This window comes from Salmo salar, chromosome 12 (assembly GCF_965601325.2).
Source record: "Salmo salar chromosome 12, fSalSal1, whole genome shotgun sequence".
NCBI classification, from domain to species: Eukaryota; Metazoa; Chordata; class Actinopteri; order Salmoniformes; family Salmonidae; genus Salmo; species Salmo salar.
Window position 1 is genome coordinate 31,848,208 of NC_138302.1, and position 20,045 is coordinate 31,868,252.

A 20,045-nucleotide genomic window follows, 5' to 3' on the forward strand; every position below is an offset into this window, starting at 1 on the left:
CAAAATCACACTAAAATAATCAATGGAAATCCAATTTATCAACCCATGGAGGTCTGGATTTGGAGTCACACTCAAAATTAAAGTGGAAAACCACACTACAGGCTGATCCAACTTTGATGTAATGTCCTTAAAACAAGTCAAAATGAGGCTCAGTAGTGTGTGTGGCCTCCACATGCCTGTATGACTTCCCTACAACGCCTGGGCATGCTCCTGATGAGGTGGCGGATGGACTCCTGAGGGATCTCCTCCCAGACCTGGACTAAAGCATCCGCCAAATCCTGGACAGTCTGTGGTGCAACGTGGCGTTGGTGGATGGAGCGAGACATGATGTCCCAGATGTGCTCAATTGGATTCAGGTCTGGGGAACGGGCGGGCCAGTCCATAGCATCAATGCCTTCCTCTTGCAGGAACTGCTGACACACTCCAGCCACATGAGGTCTAGCATTGTCTTGCATTAGGAGGAACCCAGGGCCAACCGCACCAGCATTTGGTCTCACAAGGGGTCTGAGGATCTCATCTCGGTACCTAATGGCAGTCAGGCTACCTCTGGCGAGCACATGGAGGGCTGTGCGGCCCCCCAAAGAAATGCCACCCCACACCATGACTGACCCACCGCCAAACCGGTCATGCTGGAGGATGTTGCAGGCAGCAGAACGTTCTCCACGGCGTCTCCAGTGTCTGTCACGTGCTCAGTGTGAACCTGCTTTCATCTGTGAAGAGCACAGGGCGCCAGTGGCGAATTTGCCAATCTTGGTGTTCTCTGGCAAATGCCAAACGTCCTGCACGGTGTTGGGCTGTAAGCACAACCCACACCTGTGGACGTCGGGCCCTCATACCACCCTCATGGAGTCTGTTTCTGACCGTTTGAGCAGACACATGCACATTTGTGGCCTGCTGGAGGTCATTTTGCAGGGCTCTGGCAGTGCTCCTCCTGCTCCTCCTTGCACAAAGGCGGAGGTAGCGGTCCTGCTGCTGGGTTGTTGCCCTCCTACGGCCTCCTCCACGTCTCCTGATGTACTGGCCTGTCTCCTGGTAGCGCCTCCATGCTCTGGACACTACGCTGACAGACACAGCAAACCTTCTTGCCACAGCTCACATTGATGTGCCATCCTGGATGAGCTGCACTACCTGAGCCACTTGTGTGGGTTGTAGACTCCGTCTCATGCAACCACTAGAGTGAAAGCACCGCCAGCATTCAAAAGTGACCAAACATCAGCCAGGAAGCATAGGAACTGAGAAGTGGTCTGTGGTCCCCACCTGCAGAACCACTCCTTTATTGGGGGTGTCTTGCTAATTGCCTATAATTTCCACCTGTTGTCTATTCCATTTGCACAACAGCATGTGAAATTTATTGTCAATCAGTGTTGCTTCCTAAGTGGACAGTTTGATTTCACAGAAGTGTGATTAACTTGGAGTTACATTGTGTTGTTTAAGTGTTCCCTTTATTTTTTGGAGCAATGTATATATACTGTATATATACCGCTACCTCCGCCTTTGTGCAAGGAGGAGCAGGAGCAGCACTGCCAGAGCCCTGCAAAATGACCTCCAGCAGGCCACAAATGTGCATGTGTCTGCTCAAACGGTCAGAAACAGACTCCATGAGGGTGGTATGAGGGCCCAACATCCACAGGTGGGGGTTGTGCTTATAGCCCAACACCGTGCAGGACATTTGGCATTTGCCAGAGAACACCAAGATTGGCAAATTCGCCACTGGCGCCCTGTGCTCTTCACAGATGAAAGCAGGTTCACACTGAGCACATGTGACAGACGTGACAGAGTCTGGAGACGCCGTGGAGAACGTTCTGCTGCCTGCAACATCCTCCAGCATGACCGCTTTGGCGGTGAGTCAGTCATGGTGTGGGGTGGCATTTCTTTGGGGGGCCGCACTGCCCTCCATGTGCTCGCCAGAGGTAGCCTGACTGCCATTAGGTACCGAGATGAGATCCTCAGACCACTTGTGAGACCATATGCTGGTGCGGTTGGCCCTGGGTTCCTCCTAATGCAAGACAATGCTAGACCTCATGTGGCTGGAGTGTGTCAGCAGTTCCTGCAAGAGGAAGGCATTGATGCTATGGACTGGCCCGCCCGTTCCCCAGACCTGAATCCAATTCAGCACATCTGGGACATCATGTCTCGCTCCATCCACCAACGCCACGTAGCACCACAGACTGTCCTTGAGTTGGCGGATGCTTTAGTCCAGGTCTGGGAGGAGATCCCTCAGGAGACCATCCGCCACCTCATCAGGAGCATGCCCAGGCATTGTAGGGAGGTCATACAGGCACGTGGAGGCCACACACACTACTGAGCCTCATTTTGACTTGTTTTAAGGACTTTACATCAAAATTGGATCAGCCTGTAGTGTGGTTTTCCACTTTAATTTTGAGTGTGACTCCAAATCCAGACCTCCATGGGTTGATAAATTGGATTTCCATTGATTATTTTTGTGTGATTTTGTTGTCAGCACATTCAACTATGTAAAGAAAAAAGTATTTAATAAGATTATTTCATTCATTCAGATCTAGGATGTGTTATTTTAGTGTTCCCTTTATTTTTTTGAGCAGTGTATATAGTAGAAGGTTATTTTAAAAAGTCACCAGAACAGTGCTTCAGTCCTTCTACATAAAAATGATCCCGAGGAGGACACTGAACCCACTAAGCAAGGGGACTGGAATTGGTCAAACATGCAGCTTAATACATGTACAAAGTTATCCTCTTTCCCTAAAAATACAATAGTCATGACTTATTTTTTTACATGAAAGAGGTTAACTTGGCCCCGCAGGCAATCGATCTGAGATCGACTTACGTTTGCTTTAACCCTAAAGAACATTATGTGACAAACACATTTATTTCTGAAGTCAACTGTCCAGACATCAATCCATGAAGGGGATACAGCACCGAGACCCTATATCTTGGAATCACTCAATCCTTTTGTTTTCTGAAAATACAATTTTTACAATAAATTATTTTATTTTTTCATTAGCCATGCACATTTAGCATAGGGTTTCCCAAGCTCGGCCCACGTTTCGGGGTGGCACATAACTGGCCCAGCGACGTCCCGGTTTGGCCGTCATTGTAAATAAGAATTTGTTCTTAATTGACTTGCCTAGTTAAATAAAAGGTAATTATATTTGAGCACTACACAGCTGATTCAAATAATCAAAGCTTGATGAGGAGTTGGATATTTGAAATCAGCTGTGTAGTCATAGGGCAAAAACCAAAACATGCACTCAGGGCGGGGCCCCAGGACCAAGTTTGGGAAACCCTGATTTAGCACTCTTATCCAGAGCAACTTACAGGAACAATTAGGGTTAAGTGCCTTGCTCAAGGGCACATCAGAGTTTTTTCACCTGTCAGCTCAGGGATTCGAACCAGCAACCTTTCAGTTACTGGCCCATTGATCTAGGCTACCTGCCGCCCTATGCAAAACAAATGACAGCCAGGTAAATATTATACACAAACAGACCTTTTTCAAAATTCACCATACGGTTCTCAGTGAGGGCAATCTCTCATGAAGGCTGATGGAACCTGGATGAAGAAGGACAACACAGAATACAGTTTGAATGCTTTATTGAGGGGGTGGGTGACTGTAAAAAAGGAGCAAGCACCTGTAGTAAGCGCCTTAATACAAGTTATAAAAGATGGGCAATAGCTGGATATCTGAGGACTCCTGTTAAACAAAGGAAGTCTGAAATGTCACCCTATTCCCTATATAGTGCACTACTTCTGACCAGAGACCATAGAGCTGTGGTTGAAAGTAGTGCACAATATAGGGATTAGGGTACTATTTCAGACATACACAGGGTCTGTATCTATTACTGTGGTAGATCAGGTTTAGAGAGGGAAAAGCACCTGGTTAACTGAGACCAACATTAGGACCTTTTCAGTTTAGGTAAAATAACTCATCCACTGATCATTACTTAAAAATCAAATAAAAATCACACATTTTCAACCTGGGCTCAAGTCAGTGCACATAAACATTGGCATTATGTAACATAAGTTAGACAAAAATAAAAGGAATTCTACAAATGCCATTCCCTGGAAATTAGACAGAAATCTCTTTAAATACTGGGTGCAACTGTCTAAGGCAACTTTAAATTCAATAGAAAAGGGATCATCTAGAAGTAATGGTGTACAAAGCAGGAATGAAGCTATACAATGTCACATTACGCATTTTCCTTTCACACTGTACAGAGTCCACTTCCTTCAGCTCTGGCCAGGCCGGCCAAAATACAAGGCAGTGTAACTTTCTATCCTACATTTTACTGTGTCTCCCAGACACATTGTATATACACATTCAGGACATACAATACAAACATAAATACGAGCAGGACTTTTTTTCCGTCCCCAAGGCCCAGTTTAGGCATCCTGATATACTGGACATGATTTTCATATTGTCTATTCAATGAAATGTTGATCTTATTTAAAAATGCATGAGGATCCTTTTTTTGTTGGGGGACATTTATAAATCTTTCCGATTAGTTGATTAAATATTTGAAAGAAAAATATAAAAAAATGTATGCTGTTATGCAGTTAGCTACATAAACAGTCAATATGTATTCATTGAACAGAACATAATGTAATACTACGAGTAAAGGTCTAGCGCAGGTGTTCTTCCTTGAGTGTTAAAGGAATTCAAACACCAGAAACTCTAGATAAATAATAGTAGATAGCGTGTCAATTTATGTCATACGAATCGGAAATGTTTTATCAAACATATTTGCCTCAAACGGATCTTAATGTAGATCATAATAGACAAGTTATGACTTCTAATGTAATCTAATAACTTGTGACAGGCCCGAGAAAGCATTTGAATGTCGATTTTTTTTGCATCTTATGACATGATTGTCATGCCAGACCAATATTTGGGACATATTTAGTTAATATCATAATGATATACACATAGCAATGCACTACATTTAAACTCATTAGGAGGGAGTCTGTATTCAAAATAATTTGTAACTCTTCACTCAAACAAAAAAATGCCAAAACCTAAATTACATTTTCGATTTACAAAAAAACTCCCGAAAAGGGTATTATGTCTGAACATCATAAATATCTATATTTGCCATTGTACGTGTGGATGTATGTTTGTATGCAGAAAATATTTTGCCAACTTGGGTTTTCCGAGTCTGGAACTGTGTAAGGTTTCAAAGTGGTCACCAAGGCCTCATAGGTATGCATGTTTTCTTTGCAACCAAATCATTTATTTGTTGGAAAATCAATAATATTACTTTGATATTGAACAAGAATAGAATTACAAATACCGTTCAAACCATGTAAAAGGATATGATATGCATGTAGTGCAATTTACTGAATAGGATTTGTTTGACTGAAAAAAGTACCTTGGATACTCGTGGGGCTTGAGGATCAACTTTGAAAAAACCTTATTCTGGAGCTTCAACAACAATATTTGTTATTATTAATAATGAAAAGAATAAAACATGGAAAAACAAGAAGGGGCAAGAGTGGCTGGAGTCTCCTTTGGGCTCGGGTACTTTGGTAGACTAAATCTATCCGTTTTGCTCTCATTCCTCCCTCAGGCCTGGTGACTGGATTTGGATATGGCGCTCAGAGCGTGAGGTCATCAGAACACAGCAGCCACGCCTGTCTGTCTTTCTGGGAGACCGCCTTTCGCTGTTCTACGCATTCTGCCTACGTAGGTAAGCCTGCTGTCCGTAATTATATGTATATTTTTATCATTAATAACTTGACTGGAACAGTTGAGTCCATGAGGAGGAGGATTGGTATGTACACCAGGCTATGAAGCCTCTGTGGGGGAGTAAGGAGAATGGGGCGTATGGGGCCTTTTTGGGGTTCACCCATCATGGGACTACTCTCTTGGTATCCTCTCCTGCGGCCCTCTACGGGGTTTAGTTCATCAGGGCATGTCTGTGTATACAGTCGGTATACAGCACAGCTCACAAGTTCTTGGTGTTTATGTGTGTTTTGTAATGCTTCGTGAGATGGTCGCTCCTCATGAACCGTTTCTGACACTGGTTGCACTCGAAGCGCTTGTCTCCTGCAAGGAAAAGACAGAATAAATGTGTGGTTTAATTTTCCTGCATATCACAAAACTATGAAACAGCAATACCATTCTTCTCTGCTGCAAGGGAATCTCTGCTACAAATCTGAGTGCCTGCTTGAGTCCTGGAAACTTCAGCAAAACTAACATACTGTATGTGCATCGTCTGCTTGAGTCCTGACGTGGTGAAAACAATGGTGTATGAGAATGATTTGGCATATGGAGCATTGTCGACTGACTTGTGCTAACCTTGCTGTGTACGTACCTCCTGAGTGTGTGTTCAGTAGGGGGAAAACGTTTTCAAAAACAGGGGAGGTACTATCTGAACTTGTCCAATAAGAACACAGAATTTTATCCATTGAAAAACGTTTTGCTACGGTGTTCCTTACTGAACATTACCCAGTGAGTGTTTTGCAGACTGACCTACATTCATCCTACAGTGTGCATCAGTGTGTCTCCTGCGGTGGACAGACCTGTGTGTGTCCTGGCGTGTCGCTGCAGCTCGTCACTGCGCGTGAAGCGTTTGCCGCAGAAGACCCAGTTGCAGACGAAGGGCCGCTCGCCGGTGTGCAGGCGCACGTGGGCCCGGAGGAGGGATGTTTTCCGGAACGTCTTCTCACAGCCCGGGATGTGACAGATGTGCTTCCTCTTCCCTACCTCGCCGGGCCTGCACAACACAGAAAACACAAACTTAACTACACTATATATATATACACAAAAAAGTATGCAGGCACACCTTCAAATTAGTGGATTTGGCTATTTCAGCCACACAGGTGTATAAAATCAAGCACACAGTCACGCAACCACCATTGGCAGTAGAATGGTCTTTACTGAAGAGCACCGTCATAGGATGCCACCTTCCCAACAAGTCAGTTCGTCAAATTTCCGCCCTGCTAGACTTGTCATGGTCAACTGTAAGTGCTGTATTGTGAAGTGGAAACGTCTAGGAGCATCAACGGCTCAGCCGGGAAGTGGTAGGCCACACAAGCTCACAGAACAGGAGCGCCGAGTGCTGAAGTGCGTAAAAATCATCTGCCCTTGGTTGCAACACTCACTAACTCTGGAAGCAACGTCAGCATAAGAACTGTTCGTCGGAAGCTTAATGAAATGGGTTTCCATGGCCGAGCAGCCGCACACAAGCCTAAGATCACCATGCGCAATGCCAAGCATTGACAGGAGTGGTGTAAAGCTCGCCGCCATTGGACACTGGAAGTGCGTTCTCTGGAGTGATGAATAATGCTTCACCATCTGGCAGTCCAACGGACTAATCTGGGTTTGGCAGATGCCAGGAGAACGCTACCTGACCCAATGCATAGTGCCAAATGTAAAGTTTGATGGAGGATGAATATTGGTCTGGGGCTGTTTTTCATGATTCGGGCAAGGCCCCTTAGTTCCAGTGAGGGGAAATCTTAACGCTAGAGCATACAATGACATTCTAGACGATTCTGTGCTTCCAACTTTATGGCAACAGCTTGGGGAAGGCCCTTTCCGGTTTCAGCATGACAATGTCCCCGTGCACAAACAAGGTCCATATAGAAATGGTTGTCGAAGATCGGTGTGGAAGAACTTGAGCCCTGATCTCAATCCCATCTAACACCTTTGGGATGAATTGGAACTCCGAATGCGAGCCAAACCTAATCGCCCAACATCAGTGCCCGACCTCACTAATGCTCTTGTACCTGAATGGAAGCAAGTCCCTGCAGAAATGTTCCAACATCTAGTGGAAAGCATTCCCAGAAGAGTTGGGGCTGTTATAGCCATGATTTTGGAATGAGATGTTTGACGAGCAGGTATCACATACTTTTGGTCATGTAGTGTATTCACTATATTTCTGCTTGGTGCACAGGTATTAATAGCAGGAGGATGGAAAGTAGTTGCTTGCAATCATGGTTGTTTCCCTGCACCAATCTCACAAAAGGGTAAACTTTGCCATACAGGTATCAGTTTGTATCAACCAAGACTTTCCATATTGGTAAAAAAATATATGGGTTTATACTGTATATCATGTTTTTTCCCCCCACCAGGTGCTCAGGCCTGTATCTAGTTTGCTAGTAAGAGCCACTTGCCTCTTCTCGGAGTCCTTACAGTTGGGGCAGGTGCAGGCCATGCGGCGTTTCTTCTCCCCAGGCTGGCCCTGCAGCTCCAGAGCTAGAGTCTGCTCCATCTGCACCTGGTGGCCCTGGGAGGTCACGCCGCCCAGCTGGAGGGCCCCGCCCTGTACCGTCTGCACTGTCAGGTGCTGCTGCCCTGAAAGAACAGTAGAGAAACTTTAACATATTGCACATGAGTAATAAACATATTGAACATATATAAACATACTTTACACAGACATGACCACACACACACATACTGACACACACATGCAGGCCTCCATTAGCTTGCTAAAAGTCCATTGGAATGCAAACCGTTTTTAAAGGAAGACAGTATGGAAATAGAGAGGATATGGATATGCCCTTGTGGATTTGGATACGGACAAGCACTTTTTATATTTGTCACGAACATACAGTACACACACCTCCTGCGTTGGTGATGGTGACGGGCACTCCTTGCACCTGGACCCCGTTGATGTTTATAGTCTGCACGGCCTGTCCCGCCGAAGAGAGCTGGGCTGCATTCAATGCTATCATCCCACCCGCCGGGGCTATTTTTGGTAGGGTCCTCTCCTTCCTGCCCCCCGCCAGTGCTCGCTTGGTGGCCCCCACGGACGACAGGGTGGTGGTGACCATGCTGGAGGGCGTTGTTGCCGTGGAAACTGTGGTTTCCTGGAGCTGCACAGTCTGCCATTCGCCTGATGCTGTTTTGATCAGCAGCTGAGAGGAGCACAGGGGTGTCAGACTAACATGGAACATATCTGTCAGATTAGGACACATTTCTGTATTAAAGTCCCATTTCCACTTTTATGGTTTCATTACATTTCAGCTGTTTGGAAAGCGCATGTGCAATCAAGACTCAATCATGGACACCCTTACTGACAGTTGTAGCTGCTTCGCGTGATGTATTGTTGTCTCTAACTTCTTGCCCTTTGTGCTGTTGTCTGTGCCCAATAATGTTTGTACCATGTTTTTTGCTGCTCCATGTTGTGATGCTACCATGTTGTTGTCATGTGGTTTTTCTACCATGTTGTTGTCATGTGGTGTTGCTACCATGCTGTGTTGTCATGTGTTACTGCCATGCTGTGTTGTCGTCTTAGGTCTTTCTTTATGTAGTGTTGTGGTGTCTCATGGCGTGATGTGTGTTTTGTCCTATATTTTATTTTTAATCCCAGCCCCCGTCCCCGCAGGAGGCCTTTTGCCTTTTGGTAGGCCGTCAGTGTAAATCCGAATTTGTTCTTAACTGACTTGCCTAGTTAAAAAAGGTTAAATAAATAAAAATAAAGAATTAAACATGTGGATAGCCTGGAGTGAGTGTAGAGAGGTGGTGTGCATGCAGCACCTGTAGGTGTTTTGTGTGTGTGTGTGTGTGAGTGTGTGTGTGTGGCCTGTGTGCATGACTACATTGACAACTTCAGACTGACCTATCTACAAAAAACTCCTAGATCTGTCAGTTTGCTGAGAGAGCTACATTGATGATCTCTAACAACTTGTGTGTGTACCTGAGTAGGCTCTGGCTGCAGGCTGGGTGCAGGCTGTCTCTGGGGGACCTGAGGCAGGGTAGCGGAGGCGGCCTGCACCACCTTCAGGGCCTGCTGGGGGATCTGGACCACCTGCTGCTCCTGTTTCTGCTGCACCAACTGCACCAGCTGCTGCTGGCCCGACCCGGTGTTCTGCACAATCAGGAGCTGGTTCCCCGCCTGGGGAGAACACAGAGAGAGCAGCAATGAAACACAGCCCTAAATCTGTCCAACACTTACTCATACAGGGACCCCAATACTGGAGGTTGAAGGGGTGATAGAGTAGGCTAACCCTCACGTAAAGCATAGCATTTTGAGTTTGAGAAATACAGATGAAATCATTAGATACTCATTTACACACACACACTCACAAGCATTGTAGACACATTCAGTAATTAGTACCCATTTGTAGCCCAATCAAGCAAGTGAACTACTCCACAAGTCATGGTTGACCCCCACACCAAATGCAGCAGAACAACAAACATACCTGAATAATATTCTCCCCAGCTTCTAATAATATCGTCTCCATCTGCTCGGGGGGCGGAGAGGTGGTCTGTGGTGGAGGGGCTGCTGCCACCAGCTTCTTCCTTCCTCGTCTGCCCTTTGTTGGAGGGGGAGGAGCTGCCGCTGGCTCCTCTCCGGTGGCTACGTTGAGGGGCAGCGTGAGCCCGCTGGGCAGCCTCACCACGTTGGCTGCATTGGGTTTCCGCCCCCTGGGGGACGGCTTGATGGCCACCGTCTTCTGCGGGGTGATGGGCGTGGCAGCGGGCTGTGGCTGGGGGACCGTCATGGGCGTGGTGATGATGGCCTGGTTGGTACCCGGGATGAGCTGGATCTGTCCTCCCTGCTGCATCATCTGGATGGTCTGTGTGCCTCCCAGTTGCGGCATCACCTGGTATTGGATGTTGGATGTTTGATTCGAGCGGCCAGGGCTCTGCTGGATGGTGAGGACGATGGGGGTGCCGGGGTTGTTGGAGCCCAGGCCCGCTGGCAGCTGGATCACATTTCCTTTAGCGGACAGGAAGCCCAGGTTTTTGGGAGGGGCGGGGGCGATGGGGGCGGGCTTGATGGGGAGGAGACGGCGAGGTTGGGGTTGGGTAGGAGGGGCACTGACAGGGGCCTGAGCAGCAGGGGGGCCGATCTTACTACAGGTGGCGGCCAGGAGGGCCAGTGGGGAGGGCTGGGAGTCCTGTAGACAGGACCAAAGAGAGAGAGACAAATGGTAAGGGGTGCAATGAGTCGGACACAAATGATTTACTGCTGATACCAGACCTGGGCCAAATCCCTGTCATTCGCATGAAGAAGCGACGCCGATACAGGGGACGTAGGTCCGGGTGCCTTGTGAGAATTCGGCAATCGGCAAGACAAAACAGCCGTCTCCGGTAAGACAAAGGGTGGCGGTCTGTGTCTATTTGTAAATAACAGCTGGTGCACGAAATCTAATATTAAGGAAGTCTTGAAGTTTTGCTCGCCTGAGGGTAGAGTATCTCATGATTAGCTGTAGACTACACTATTTACCAAGAAAGTTTTCATATATATTTTTCATAGATGTCTATTTACCACAACAAACTGATGCTGGCACTAAGACCGCACTAAATGAGCTTCATATGGCCATAAGCAAACAAGAAAAAGCTCATCCAGAGGCGGTGCTCCTAGTGGCCGGGGACTTTAATGCAGGGAAACTTAAATTATTTTTACCTAATTTCTACCAGCATGTCACATGTGCAACCAGAGGGGTAAAAAACTTGCCCCCTTGACTCCACACACAGAGACGTGTACAAAGCTCTCCCTCGCCCTCCATTTGGAAAATCTGAGCATAATTCTATCCTTCTGATTCCTGCTTACAAGCAAAAACTAAAGCAGGAAGTACCAGCGACTCGTTCAATACGGAAGTGGTCAGATGATGCTCATACTAAGCTACAGGACTGTTTTACTAGCACAGACTGGAATATGTTCCGGGATTCATCCAATGGCATTGAGGAGTATACCACATCAGTCACCAGCTTCATCAATAAGTGCATCGATGACATCGTCCCCACAGTAACCGTACGTACATACCCCAACCAGAAGCCATGGATTACAGGCAACATCCTCACTGAGCTGAAGGGTAGTGCTGCTGCTTTAAAGGGAGTGGGACTCTAACCCGGATGCTTATAAGAAATCCCGCTGTGCCTTCTGACAAACCATCAAACAGGCAAAGGGTAAATACAGGACTAAGATTAACTATTACGAACTACAAAGGGAAGCCCAGCCACGAGCTGCCAAGTGACACGAGCCTACCAGACGACCTAAATGACTTCTAAGTGCACTTCGACACTGAAGCATGCATGAGCACCAGCTGTTCCCGACAACTGTGATCACGATTTCCGTAGCCAATGTGAGTAAGTCCTTTAAACAGTCAACATTCACAAGGATGCCGGGCCAGGCGGATTAGCAGGACGTGTACTACAAGCATGTGCTGCGCTGACCAACAGGCAAGTGTATTCACTGACATTTTCAACCTCTCCCTAACCGAGTCTGTAATACCTACATGTTTCAAGCAGACCACCATAGTCCCTGTGCCCAAGAACACCAAGGTAACATGCCTAAATGACTACCGACCCGTATTACTCATATGTAGCCATGAAGTGCTTTGAAAGGCTGGCCATGGCTCACATCAACACCATCATGCCCGAAACCCTAGACCCACTCCAATTTGCACACCACCCCAACAGATGACGCAATCTATATTGCACACTGCCCTTTACTACCTGGACAAAATAAACACCTACGTGAGAATGCTGTTCATTGACTACAGCTCAGCGTTCAACACCATAGTACCCTTAAAGCGCATCACTAAGCTAAAGACCCTGGGACTAAACACCTCGCTCTGCAACTGGATCCTGGACTTCCTGACGGGCCACCCCCAGATGGTAAGGGTAGGAAACAGCACATCTGCCACGCTGATCCTCAACAAAGGGGCCCCTCTGGGATGTGTGCTTAGTCCCCTCCTGTACTCCCTGTTTACCCACGACTGCGTGGCCAAGCACGACTCCAACACCATCATTAAGTTTGCAGAGGACACAACTGTTGTAGGCCTGATCACTGACAACGATGAGACAGACTATAGGGAGGAGGTCAAAGACCTGGCAGTGTGGTGCCAGGACAACAACCTCTCCCTCAAGGTGATCAAGACAAAGGAGATGATCGTGGACTACAGGAAAAGGAGGGCAGAGCATGCCCCCATTCTCATCGACGGGGCTGTAGTGGAGCAGGTTGAGAGCTTCAAGTTCCTTGGTGTCCACATCATCAACAAATGATCATGGTCCAAACACACCAAGACAGTCGTGAAGAGGGCACGACAAGAGCATCCTGGTTGCATCACCGCCTGGTATGGCAACTGCTCTGCCTCCAACCGCAAGGTGCTACAGAGGGTAGTGCGTTAGGCCCAGCATATCACAGAGGCCAAGCTTCCTGTCATCCAGGACCTCTATACCAGGCCGTGTCAGAGAAAGGCCCTAAAAATTGCAAAAGACTCCAGCCACCCAAGTCATAGACTGTTCTCTCTGCCACCGCCCAGCAAGCGGTACCGGAACGCCAAGTCTATATCCAAAAGGCTTCTTAACAGCTCCTACCCCCATGCCATAAGACTGTTAAACAGCTAATCAAATGGCTACCCAGACTATTTGCAGTGACCCCCCCCCCCCCCCCCCCCCCTTTACACTGCTGCTACTTGCTTTCTATGCATAATGACTTTACCCCTACCTACATATTACCTCAACGAACCAGTACCTCTGCACATTGACTCGGTACCGATACCCCCTGTATAAAGCCTTGTTATTGTATTGTTGCTCTTTAATTTTTTTGGTTTATCTTTTGTTTATTTAGTAAATATTTTCTTTCCTCTTTTTTCCTTAACTGCATTGTTGGTTAAGGGCTTGTAAGTAAGCATTTCATGGTAAGGTCTACACCTTTTGTATTTGGCAAATTTTTGGAACCAGGGATAGAATTGGGCTGCAACTAGGGCTGGGCGATATATTTAATTAGAATGTATGTTTTAACGCAATGTTCCAAATGCCTGTATCACAAGAATCCGTTTTTTTTTGTCTGTTTTTATGAGCGGTTTTCCGTTTTTGGTCTCGTCTCCTTCTGTGCTGTGTGCACTGTGCACCTTCCCACTCGCACAGACACCAAGCCCCTCCCCCTGCCACTCACAACAAGATCACTTCTTCCTCTCTGACAAGCAATTCCAACTGGCTATTTGCATTTGAGGTTTGGTCCAACAGAATCGGTTAATTCCCCTTCTAACAATATCCTTTTTATTTCTAAACTTTCAAAATTTAGAACAGAGCAGATCATACTAAAACGGGAGTGTCAATGAACATGATTGTGGAAAACGAATGCTCAGTTTGGTGCACAAGGTATTGCAGTATGGTTAGTGCTATATGTGATCCTTGGGACGTGCCTACCGTAAACCTTACCTAGCCCCAACCATTTAAAATGTCAACTTCAATGGGGTAGGGACGTCCCAAAGATTCCAGATAGCAAATACCATTGCGGTACCATGTACCGCTAGCAGCATTTTAGCCACATACTGTTATGTGCTAGCTGTCTAGTCTGTGTTTTATACATTTGCAATGAGCATAAAAATACGCATTTATATAAGGTATTGGCAACTCATTCTCATTTTGAGAAATAAACATCTCATCCAGGTAGGTCACTTGATTTCAACATCTAAACAAAGTGAACAGGCTGTTGGAGACTGACAGCAGGGTGTATTCATAACAGTTCAACTGTTCGACACTGCTAGCAAGCAAATAGATCCACGTTGGCTAGACTTTAAATATAAAGATTAGCTGGCTACCCACTGGCACCTGGGCTTGTGCTTGAGACAATTGTTATGAGACCCGTGTTAATTTTCTATAACGCCTGTTACAAGAAGTTGGACATTATTAGTGGATGTGCATTATGCATGGTTCTAGTGTTTGATTAAAAAAAACAAAAAAGGGGATTTTCATAGACTGACTTGAAAGCCAGATCAGTGATTATTGCAAAAAAAAGCAGGTTTAACTATTTTGATTAAATTATTAGTGTGTCTTATGTTGGTGGAAGGCTTATATTTAGCCTAGGTATATTTTTTACAATCCCTGAATTCATTAGATTATTCCTGACTGTTTGAAATGCAGTGTATTGACCTTTAATTGTGGGTCATTCCATGTCATTTCAGCAAGCCATGACACCCACCATCTCAGATTGCTCTGAAATTGTTTCTGTAGTTAGAAACATATGATTGGCATTCCTGAAACATCATTTTGTTGAAATATGATTTGATCTGAGAAATTAAGCTAATTGATTGCACCCAAATTGCCCATTTTAAAATGTGTAGGATTCATATAATCTTCCATAAATATAGTACCTAACATCCGATTTGGACCATAATTCTTGCTAACAATGAGTATGGCATGAGGAATCTTATAAAATGATGAAAAGCCACCCACGGACCTCCCACACCCCACGCCAATCCCACCCCAACAACCAGTATCAGTTCTCTGTCTGACAGTAGTATGGAACTGCTGCTTGGAGTATTGCTTCTTCATTCTTTGGAATGTATTCCTGGTGAATCTGGTGATGTTTCTCACCGTTCAGAGAAATTAGCCATTGAAGTAGCTTGCATTCTTTATCATAAATGAACGTGAAAGTACCAAGTTTTGCCCACTAGATGCCGCTGTTCCTGCTTCTGCCACCACACCCTTTATCCACTTTGTTGTTCTCCTGTGTTCATTAAATGTATCACAAAATTGTTTTTGCAACTTTGGATAGAAAACCAATAGCTATTGCTCATGATGAAAATAAATTGTGTGGTCATCCTCACAATTTAAAGCCAGTCCTCCATGAAAGCAATTCAGTTTTTCCTTCTCTTAGGCTTCATTTGTGTCCAGGAAACGTCCCCTCTGTGTCTGGTTTATTACTCCATTAAAAAAAAGGTCTGGATTAGACCATTCCTGATGATTGGCGAACAAGCAAACCATTAGGCTACAGCAGTTCTAATGGTTTCCATGCTACGGTCTCCAATGGTCTTCAATAATTAAAAAAAGTCCTAAACACACACTGTATAGTGTTTTGCAATGGTATTGGGTTGGGTATAATGGTAAATGTCACTAATCACACTACATATAGATATTTTCTAATAATTTTATTTAAAAAACATACGACTGCCATGCAATGGTTTATAATTGTATTTTATTAGGGTTGTCACATTTTAGTAACTAGCACATTTTTCCATCAAAGTTTTGGGCGTGTAGAAAAAGTATTCACCATTCGGATAGCCCTCTCAGAGAGCTGCAATGTTTTGGACTATTCAAGGAGAGTTGGGTTGAAACATTAGGTAGCTAAGAGAAGGTCAACCTGAATTACTTTCATGGAGGACTGGCTTGACAACACAATTTTTTTTCATCATGAGCAAAAGCTATTGGTTTTCTATCCAAAGTTGCAAAGAAAATTTTAATCCATTTAATAAACACAAGAGACTGGCAAAATTTATAAAAGGGTGTGGTGGCAGAAGCAGCGGCAACAGAGAAAAACTTGGTACTTTCACACTAATTTATGATAAAGAATGCAAGCGACTTCAAAGGCTAATTTCTCTGAACATCGGAAAAAAACATCACCAGATTCATATACAGTTGAAGTCAGAAGTTTACATACACTTAGGTTGGAGTCATTGAAACTAATTTTTCAACCACTCCACCAATTTCTTGTTAACAGGCTATAGTTTTGGCAAGTCGGTTAGGACATCTACTTTGTGCAGGACAAGTAATATTTCCAACAATTGTTTACAGACAGATTATTTCACTTATTGATCACTGTATTACAATTCCAGTGGGTCAGAAGTTTACATACACTAAGTTGACTGTGCCTTTAAACAGCTTGGAAAATTCCAGAAAATGATGTCATGGCTTTAGAAGCTTCTGATAGGCTAATTGACATCATTTGAGTCAATTGGAGGTGTACCTGTGGATGTATTTCAAGGCCTACCTTCAAACTCAATGCCTCTTTGCTTTGACGTCATGGGAAAATCTAAAGAAATCAGCCAAGACCTCCGAGAAAAATAATTGTAGACCTCCACAAGTCTGGTTCATCCTTGGGAGCAATTTCCAAACGCCTGAAGGTACCACGTTCATCTGTACAAACAATAGCACACAAGTATAAACACCATGGGACCATACAGCCGTCATACCGCTCAGGAAGGAGACGCGTTCTGTCTCCTATAGATGAACGTACTTTGGTGCGAAAAGGGCAAATCAATCCCAGAACAACAGCAAAGGACCTTGTGAAGATGCTGGAAGAAACAGGTACAAAAGTATCTACATCCACAGTAAAACGAGTCCTATATCGACATAACCTGAAAGGCCGCTCAGCAAGGAAGAAGCCACTGCTCCAAAACCGCCATAAAAAAGCTAGACTACGGTTTGCAACTGCACATGGGGAAACAAGATTGTGCTTTTTGGAGAAATGTCCTCTGGTCTGATGAAACAAAAATAGAACTGTTTGGCCATAATGACCATCGTTACGTTTGGAGGGAAAGGGGGAGGCTTGCAAGCCGAAGAACACCATCCCAACCGTGAAGCACGGGGGTGGCAGCATCATGTTGTGGGGGTGCTTTGCTGCAGGAGGGACTGGTGCACTTCACAAAATAGATGGCATCATGAGGGAGGAAAATTATGTGGATATATTGAAGCAACATCTCAAGACATCAGTCAGGAAGTTAAAGCTTGGTCGCAAATGGATCTTCCAAATGGACAATGACCCCAAGCATACTTCCAAAGTTGTGGCAAAATGGCTTAAGGACAACAAAGTCAAGGTATTGGAGTGGCCATCACAAAGCCCTGACCACAATCCTATAGAGAATTTGTGGGTAGAACTGAAAGAGCGTGTGCGAGCAAGGAGGCTACAAACCTGACTCAGTCACGCCAGCTCTGTCAGGAGGAATGGGTCAAAATTCACCCAACTTATTGTGGGAAGCTTGTGGAAGGCTACCTGAAAAGTTTGACCCAAGTTAAAGAATTTAAAGGCAATGCTACCAAATACTAAATGAGTGTATGTAAACTTCTGACCCACTGGGGATGTGATGAAAGAAATAGAAGCTGAAATAAATCATTCTCTCTACTATTATTCTGACATTTCACATTCTTAAAAATAAAGTGGTGATCCTAACTAACCTAAGACAGGGAATTTTTACTCTGATTAAATGTCAAGAATTGTGAAAAACTGAGTTTAAATGTATTTGGCTAAGGTGTATGTAAACTTCAACTGTGTGTGTGAGTATATATATATATATGAAACAATACTCCAAGCAGCAGCTCCATACTACTTGTTAGAGATACAACTGATACTGTATACTGGTTGTTGGGGTGGGCTTGGTGTGGGGGTCCGTGGGTGGCTTTTGATTCATTTTATTGGATTCCTCATGTCTTACTCATTGTTAGGAAGAATTATGGTCCAAATTGGATGTTAGGTACTATATTTATTGAATATTATATGAATCCTATAAATTAAAATGGCCAATTTGGGTGCAATCAATTGGCTTACATTTCTCAGATATCAAATTATATTTCAACGTTTCAGGAATGCTTATCTTATCTGTTTCTAACTACAGAAACAGATTTCTGAACAATCTGAAATGGTGAGTGTCGAAATGCTCTTTCTTGTGGTTTTTGAAGTGGAATGACTCTAGTGCAACAAAGCTTGGAGAAAAAGTAAAATAAAATAAAAATAAAAGATATATCATGAATTTCACCCAGCCCTAGGTGGAGCACAGTTTACATAAAGGAGGTTAAGCTACATCTCACCATAGGCTACCAATAAAATACATAAACTACAAACTTCATGATTCACAATAGGATAGCATTGCTGGACTCAGTATGCATGCTAAAGTCAAATAATGAACCCCTCAGTTACTTTTAAGACACCACTGGGTGACATTTACACATCTAAGAACAAGCAGGAAGTAGTCTAGCTGTGACTCACTTGAGAGGAAGTGGCAGAGGGCTGGAGATACTCGCTGGGACTGACAGCAACAGTGGTGGCCATACTGTCCTGTTGATCTGCAACACACATGGAAACACACATTGCATATACTGTAAATAGTCTAACACATTTCAAGTACCAAAAATAATGATGGTCACTGTCAATACCTCTGCTGCAGAAATTCAGGAAAGTATTACATCCGAGGGAGCTGTTTTTCCCTAAACGCATGTAAAGGCATTCAAATAAGACAGTTCACAAAGGAGATGGGAACTGCAACTCTAATAGATGAGTTGTGGATGGCTAGCTACCACCCCGTGAATGCCAGTCCCGGCAGACTTGTGTGTAAACTGCGTGACCTTTAATCCGTAATAAAAGGGCTGGTCTATGACCAAAAAAAAAATTGTCAGACACATGCATTGCCAACTACAACTCCTCGTCTACGAAGTACAGAATTAAAAGGCCCTAAACAAAAGTACAGTATGCTAAACAAAAGTACAGTATGCTAGCTGGCAAATGGGCACAGCAGAGGGCTACGACTTGTGTACAGTAAATTGGTGACTACTGTACCTGGCTGATTTCTCACGCAATCTCACAAATAGCTCGAGCATGATAATGTATCGCGAGAGTATCGATTAAAAAAAAATGGATTTGTACAAGAAATATGCACTGTGGATTTTTGGGGTCAGTTGCAATTATGACCAATGTGACTGTCTCTTTAAAATCTGATATTTAGTGCTTAGAAAGAAATGTTTGAGCGCGGCCTGAAAATAGCGCCGCCATCAAACGTACACAGATAGCCAGAAAACCGTTTAGTTAGCAAGAAGCTAACTGGCAGTCAGAAATGAAACAATTAGATAGCATTGCAAATACTTTTTAGTGCAGCTGACTTTTCAAACTGAGTGGAATAGACAGCCCATGGCGATACGTGCATGTGGAATTTGTTTTAATGTGAAATATCAAATGATTAGCATCAATGTATAGCTAACGGTAGCTGGAATTACAAACAGGATTCAGCTTTACTAGCTAGTATGTTAAGCTAGATACGCGTAGCAAATCAAACTCTTTGATACTGGAAAAAAAGGCAGCCCTTTTCCGGAAATGCATAGCTGGCTTGCACAACGCTCCTACTCAACCTCAAACATAAGGAATTTCCAGCACAAACTGTTCAATGTGTTTTGTTTAACACAGACCAAATTGTTTTACGAAGTACAATGTAATATAAACACCAATGTTTTAATTCCTACCCACCGCTCATGACGACACTCGCTCTCCGTGAGCCTTCAAGAGCAAGCCCCTGGAAGATTCCGCCCGCGCTCATGGACCAATCCACGCGCTGTTGTTCAATGAACGATGCCCAGGCCAGCCAATCGACAAGAGCTCTCAGTGTGATTGAAATTCAATTTAGCCAAT

At 44.6% G+C, this 20,045-nt stretch overlaps 1 protein-coding gene across 2 annotated transcripts; it reads right to left on the bottom strand.

Moving 5' to 3' along the window:
- Nucleotides 1-3,550: 3,550 nt before the first annotated feature.
- On the bottom strand, nt 3,551-19,987 carry LOC106564743 (transcription factor Sp2). 2 transcript variants are annotated; one of them, XM_014131053.3, is made up of 8 exons: nt 19,884-19,987; nt 18,636-18,712; nt 10,120-10,821; nt 9,615-9,812; nt 8,538-8,832; nt 8,089-8,269; nt 6,496-6,689; nt 3,551-6,019 (listed from the first exon to the last, which is right to left on the bottom strand). In XM_014131053.3, exons 1-8 carry the CDS (start codon nt 19,951-19,953, stop codon nt 5,919-5,921), a joined length of 1,818 nt encoding a protein of 605 aa, XP_013986528.1. In that variant the 5' UTR covers nt 19,954-19,987; the 3' UTR covers nt 3,551-5,918. The 2 variants fall into 2 exon arrangements, with proteins under 2 accessions (XP_013986528.1, XP_013986529.1); XM_014131054.3 differs by lacking the exon at nt 19,884-19,987 and adding an exon at nt 18,803-19,869.
- Nucleotides 19,988-20,045: the final 58 nt, after the last annotated feature.

Coding starts and splice junctions, on each gene's coding strand:
- LOC106564743 (XM_014131053.3), bottom strand. CDS start 19,953: ATGAGCGCGGGCGGAATCTTCCAGGGGCTTGCTCTTGAAGGCTCACGG. Junction 18,713..19,883: donor AGCGAGTGTCGTCATGAGCG/GTGGGTAGGAAT, acceptor TGTGTGTTGCAG/ATCAACAGGACAGTATGGCC. Junction 10,822..18,635: donor CCTCTGCCACTTCCTCTCAA/GTGAGTCACAGC, acceptor TCCTGTCTACAG/GACTCCCAGCCCTCCCCACT.